Source organism: Meriones unguiculatus, chromosome 15 (assembly GCF_030254825.1).
Source record: "Meriones unguiculatus strain TT.TT164.6M chromosome 15, Bangor_MerUng_6.1, whole genome shotgun sequence".
In the NCBI taxonomy this organism is placed as follows: Eukaryota; Metazoa; Chordata; class Mammalia; order Rodentia; family Muridae; genus Meriones; species Meriones unguiculatus.
Genome location: NC_083362.1, coordinates 2,547,554 through 2,553,553, shown reverse-complemented (window position 1 = coordinate 2,553,553; position 6,000 = coordinate 2,547,554). Strand labels below are relative to the sequence as shown.

General features: G+C 56.4%; 1 protein-coding gene across 1 annotated transcript in view; it reads right to left on the bottom strand.

Moving 5' to 3' along the window:
* Positions 1-443: 443 nt before the first annotated feature.
* The window catches only part of Fam20c (FAM20C golgi associated secretory pathway kinase), a 53,821-nt gene continuing 48,264 nt past the window's right edge, over positions 444-6,000 (bottom strand). The window contains exons 6-10 of the mRNA XM_021640728.2: positions 4,011-4,191; positions 3,030-3,139; positions 2,821-2,902; positions 2,266-2,325; positions 444-1,355 (exon numbers count right to left, since the gene is read on the bottom strand). Of these exons, the coding sequence (XP_021496403.1) occupies positions 1,106-1,355; positions 2,266-2,325; positions 2,821-2,902; positions 3,030-3,139; positions 4,011-4,191 (683 nt within the window). The 3' untranslated portion in view covers positions 444-1,105. The remainder of the gene's footprint in view (positions 1,356-2,265; positions 2,326-2,820; positions 2,903-3,029; positions 3,140-4,010; positions 4,192-6,000) is intronic.

Here is a 6,000-nt window from a genome sequence, read left to right as displayed (position 1 = left end):
ATTCTGCTTCCTCAACGCCCATCCCCTGCTCAGCACAGCAACGGCTTACTGGGAGGAGGCAGAACCTTCCAGCAGGTGTGGCTTCAGCCCTGGGGCTCGCAGTGCAACGACTTGCAATTCTCAGTGGGCCCCTGGGCAACCACTTGTGACCTTATGTGTGGCTGTGTGGATGGCACCATTGGGGAGCCTTCTGTGGCTCAGAATCCCAAGCTTTGCAGCAGCGAAGCAAGACACAGCTGACCTTACCTGGCCCCTTTGGAGTACAGACCTTCCCTAGCCTGCTTATCTACTGGGAGCTGGGCAGGCAGCTCCCTTCATATCCCCAGCAGACTGAAGATCCAGGCCACACAGACACTGTAAGATCAGGGCTTGGCCACAGTTTGGGTCTGTCTAGGAGGGCAGCTGAGCCAAGGAGTGAGTCCCCACCCCAGACAGCCATGGCACACGCTTGCTGTATCTTTATTGCACTGTTACCTCACTGCAAACTACTGCACAGAAGTGTCCCTGGGGCCATGGGCCCTGCATAATGCCTTGACACCCGTTGTCCAGAGTTCAGCTAAGGCAAGCAGTGCCCACCACCAACTAGCAAGGCCTGGCTACTGTGCAGCGGTGGACGAGTGGATAGCTGGTCATCTGTATCCAGGAACCCATTCTTGGGTACCCATCTGTTTATACGCAGGCCATGATGTCCATCGGGGCCTCCCCTCCCTAAAGTGCTCCAGCCTCTGAGAGAGGAGGCCCTAGGTTGGGGAGCAGAAAGTGGATTTTACTTGAGGACCAGAGCGTGAGCACATCACGGAAGGTCCTTGAAGTGGCCCAGAGGTTCCCTGGGTGGCGGTCCATTGGCGGGAGCGGGAGCCTGTCTTTAAGTACAAAACAGTGAGTAGAGGTGCCTCCCTGTAGGAAGGATGGAGTGCCTCCTTCTGGCCACTCTGTTGCATGTCTGGTCTCTGCTGGACCCGGAGGCCCACACATCCTTCCCAGAGCCGTGAGGGAGACGCCATGCTCCCTCCCTCGGGCAGGGAGGACTCAAGCCGGTCCGAATTCACTGAATTCACAGTTGGCCAGGCTCTGCGCTCCTCCGTCCTCGTGGGCAGCGCGGTCACTACCTCTCTGCGGAGGCTCTGTGCTCGGTGGCCAGGTCGTCCTCCACCACACTGCCCAGCCCGTCCTTCTCCACGCAGTCTCGCACGGCCTGCAGCACTATGCGCAGCCGCCGGTCCAGGGCGTCCAGGTGCAGCTGGTAGAGCACTGGCGCCACCCTGTCCCGCCGCAGGGACTCGGCCATCAGCAGGCTCAGCTTGTGTTCCTCCTTGGCCAGCAGCTGCAGCCTCAGGTAGGTGGACCTCCTGATCCTGCAGAGAGAGCGGGGTGTCACTGTCGGGAAGGAAAGAGGGTGGGGCAGCATCTTGCTGGAGAGAGAGACAGATGACGGGGGGGGGGCAGAAAACTGAGATAGAGAGACATGGATAGAGACGGCGTGATGGACAGAGGGGCAAGGGGGCCTGAGATGCCAGCCCTCGTGGGTCTGTTGTGTGGAGATGGCTCATTGTAGACCAGTGGTTCTCAACCTTCCTAATGCTGCGACCCTTTAATACAGTTCCTCGTGTTGCCGGCGGCCCCCAACCATGAGACTATTTTTGCTGCTACTTCATAACTGATTTCACTACTGTTACGAGTCCTAATGTAAGTATCTGACATGCAACCCTGTGAAGGGGCTCGTGGTCCACAGGTTGAGAACGGCTGCTCCAGACATCGATACGGTTCTGTCCACAGGGGCGGGTGGAAAGGTAGGTGCCCCAGGTCCTCAGGACACACTCAAGACTGGCTAACTGCTCACCTGGGAGAGTGTCCCTCCTCAATTGGCCAGATACACTCTGTGTCCCCAAGGGACACAAATAATTTGCTTTGGGAGCCTATGTCCGGCCACTGGGAGCGGTTGGTAGGTTTGAGGGTGGTGGTGGTGGTGGACTGAATTGAGAGGCTGTGGAAATGGGCAGGGTGAATCTGGCCACCACGGCCAGGACAGAAGGACCCTTGGTCTAGACTGACAACCTGCTTTGGGCCTCATGGTCCTTACAGGATCCTTACAGGTGGGAGGCCTAGGGAAGAGGGGACAGGAGGAGGCCTGGGCAGTGAGGTGGGATGGGTTTGGTCTGTGGATGCCTCCCTGCTGGTGCTCCAGTGGGTGGGGGCAGGCTCCGGGCTCCCGGGCAGTGATGGCTGCAGCTGGGCAGAGAGACCAGGCCAGGTGTGTGCTCGTACCTGCAGCACTGATGAAGGGGCGCCAGGATGGACAGCTCATCGTGTGAGTATTTCCCGAACCTGTGGGAGGGAGGCAGAGTGATCAGAGCCTAGCAGCTGGACAGCCAGGCAGGGCACAGGGCCCTGCCCTCAGGGTCCCACCTCTCGATGCCATGGAGCTGTACAGAGTACCATGGCAACCTCGTGAGGATCGTCAAGTGTCAAGGCCGACCCTGGCCATGCCCAGCCCAGGCAGGATTATTTTTTTTATAATTGGGAGGGTACTTTGCCTTGTTAAGTCTGCCCTCTCCCAGGCAGAACTGACTGCTTGTTGGCCCTTCTCATCCAGCCCCAGACCCCCTGGCCTCAGTTTCCCCAGGGTAGCAGGAAGGTATGACAGAAAGTGCTCACAGGTCACTGCCCCAAACCCAGCATCCTGTGGGAGTGCTGATGCAAACCCGAGGTACCCTAGGCCCTGCCACTCAGGTGCTCCCCCTGATCCGGTGACTGCCTTCCGAGCTAGCAGTCCCCCAGCGGTGGGGATGGCTGGCCCCCCAGGACTTCACAGAGACCCACCCGCGCCCGTTGTCCAAGTGTATGATGAAGGTGTCATTCCCGAACTTCTCAAAGGTCTCGTAGTGATGCCGGTCCATGTTCCCTGCAGGGACAAGCACGCACAGCTGCTCAGAGGCCTCTGCCCCTCCGCACCTGTGGGTCACCAGGTGGTGCCCCCAGCCAAAGGGGTTCAGGCGTCCCTGGCAGCCAGCACGCCCCGCAGGACGTACCCATGAGGAAATCAAAGACAGTCATGTCCATGATGTCCAGGATTCGGTGGCCACTGTCATAGGGTGGCGTCTGCTTCACCTCCTCACAGTAATCGGGGTCCACTTCCCACCTGTGGCGAGGTGGGGCGGGGAGAGCAGTGTGAAACCAAGGCCGGGGCGGAGGCCTCTCTTCTGAGTGAAGAGGGAGGTCCAGGCCGGATTATTTGGTGCTGCCTGCCTCAGCAGAGCAGCGGGCCTGCAGCTGCACATTTTGTAAGGAGGGTTCAGCATGGTGACGGACTCTCAGAGGGACATACGATGGACAGGTTACAAGCCTGAGTTAACAGGGATAGAGGCCGGGGAGGTGAAGAAGCTGTTCTTCCTGTCCTAGATTCGACCAGGGCTGAAGGCACTATCAGCTTGTGTCATGCTTTTGATGGGGGGGGGGGGGGTCTTTTCTAGCACCTGGCAGGCCATGGGTGGAGGAGGTTATGTTTTGAGGTGGTAGGCCAGCACCTCCTCTACCTCTTAGATAGGAACCCCTTGTTGGTTACTATTGTCAGCTTGACTGGATTTAGAATCACCATGGAAACACAGCTCTGGGTGTGTCTGTGAGGATGTTTCCAGGGAGGTTTGACTGAAGCAAGGACGGACTCTGAATGTGTGTGTGTGGGGGGGGCACCACTCCTAGGCTGGGTCCTGGGCTGACTAAAACAGAGAAAGTGAGCTTTCTCTCTGCTTCCTGACTGTGACCCCCTAGCCCATGCTTCTGCTGCCATACCTCCCCCATGAACAGAACCCTCAGATGGCAAGCCAAAAGCCATCTTTGTCAGTAACGGTAACCAAAACCCACCACTGGCCCGGTCTCAGAGTGGCACAAGCAGAGCTGGCTTTGCACTGTCCTTGCCGTCCCTCCGACCCTGAGCCTTGGCCCCTTCAGGGATGGCGTCTTTGGTGCGGTGGGCAGAAGCTGGCCTGTTGAGTCCCCGGCACCCGACTTACTCTGCCTTCTTTCGCTTGTGGTAGGAACGACGCCAGGGGTTCCGCCATGTCTTCCTCTTGGCCAGCGACAGGTCAGGCAGGAAGGCTGCCAGCGAGCCTTCGATCTGGTCCGGCCTCCCACACAGGGCGTGCTCCGTGGAACAGTAGTAGGAACACTCTCCGTAGAAGCAGATGTTATTGGCTGAAGAGGGAGAGATCCGGTCAGTGACCAGCACCCCTCTCGATGCCCACAGCACTGCTCCACCGGCATGTCTGTTCTCCACCACCCCCGATCCCAGGCCCCGGAGCAGTCTACAGAGCACAACAGTCCGGCATCTGGGAGCCAAAGTCAGACCGACCCTGTCAACCTGAGAGCTGCCTGCTTCTCACACTCCAATCTCCCAAGACCAGCTCAGGCTCCTGAGAGTGGAGGAAATTCTAGTATTTACCTGCAAAGAGTAAGGCCCAGTCACGAGAGGAACCACTTACTCGGGTAGAGATCCGGTTCCAAGGAAATGCAAATGAGTGTGGACAGGGGGATCGATGGCAAAGGCTGCCATAACCAAGGGAGCTGAGTCCCAGTCCCTGCTATCAGGTAAAAAGCTGAGCATGACAGCACATGTTCATAACCCCGGCACTGGGAGGCAACACAGGAGGACCCTGCAGATCACCGTCAGCCAATCGGCCTTCTTGGGGAGTTCTGAATAAAAGTGAGAGACCCTGCCTCAAAACAATAGTGGATGGTGCCTAAAGAGGGACCCCCAAAGTTGACCTCTGGCCTCCACACCTGTGCATGCGCATGAACACGCACACACATACATACACACACGCTGAAAATCTTCATAAAGCTCATGGGAAGACATTTCACTATCTCTTTCACCTGGGAAATGCCTACCAAACCAGCTCACACCCTCTCAGAGGGTTGTGACTAAAAGGCCATCTGGTGACTTGTGTCAAGGAGGCTGAGAGCCCTGGGATGCCAGCGGGGTCATCAAATGATGGAGGTGCTCGGAAGGCAGCCTGTCAGAGGAGTCATGTGTGATTGGCCGTGCCCTGGCTGCTTCAGCGTGGGTTCCCAGCACATAAGACACACGGAAATGTTTCCATGCTCAAGCCTTTGTGACTCAGAAAGGGAGACAGCCATCTAGACACCACCAGCCATCGCTCAAGAAACGAAACGGTCTTCTTTCCTTCTCTGTGTTTGAGAAAGGGCTTCATGTAGCCCAGGCTGGCCTCAAAGTTACTATGTAGGAGGTGAACTTGGACTTGGGTGTGTGTGCACGTGCGTGTGTCTGTACGCACAGGTAGGAGAAGCACAGAGGACATCCTCAGACGCCATTCCCCAGACATCGTCCATCTTGCTTTGGAGACAGGGTCTCTCCATCGTCTAAGATTTGCCAAGCAGGCTAGGTTGACTGGCCAGCAAGCACCAGGGAGACCCCTATCTCACGTTCCTTAGGACTGGTATTACAAGTGTGTAAGCCCACAGTTAGCTTTAATTAATTAAATACTTATTTATTATATTATATACATGTATATAGACATACATGCACACGCACACACAAATCCAAGTTCATCTCCTACATCGTGAATTTGAGGCCAGCCTGGGCTACATGAAACCCTTTCCCAAAAACAGAAAAAGAAAGAAAACTAGCTTATTCACTAATTAAAATTAATTAATTAATTCTAAACATGGAGTCTGGGCATTGAACTAGGCTTCACAGCTTGCAAGGCAAGTACCCTACTGACTGAGCTATGCCCAGACTCTCACCCTGAACTCCTCCTGCTCCCAACTCCTAAGTGCTGGAATGGCAGGGAAGCATCACTAGGCCTGGTTTGTGCGGTGCTGAGGATGGAACTGGGGGCTGGTCAGTGCTGGGTGAGACGTCCACCAGCTGAGCCCCCTCCCTGGGGACTGTATGTTTGTAACCCCAGTACTGGCCGTGTTCAGACAGGGAGATCCCTGGAGCTTTCTGGACAGCCAGTCTAGTCCAGTCAGGAAGCTCCAGGT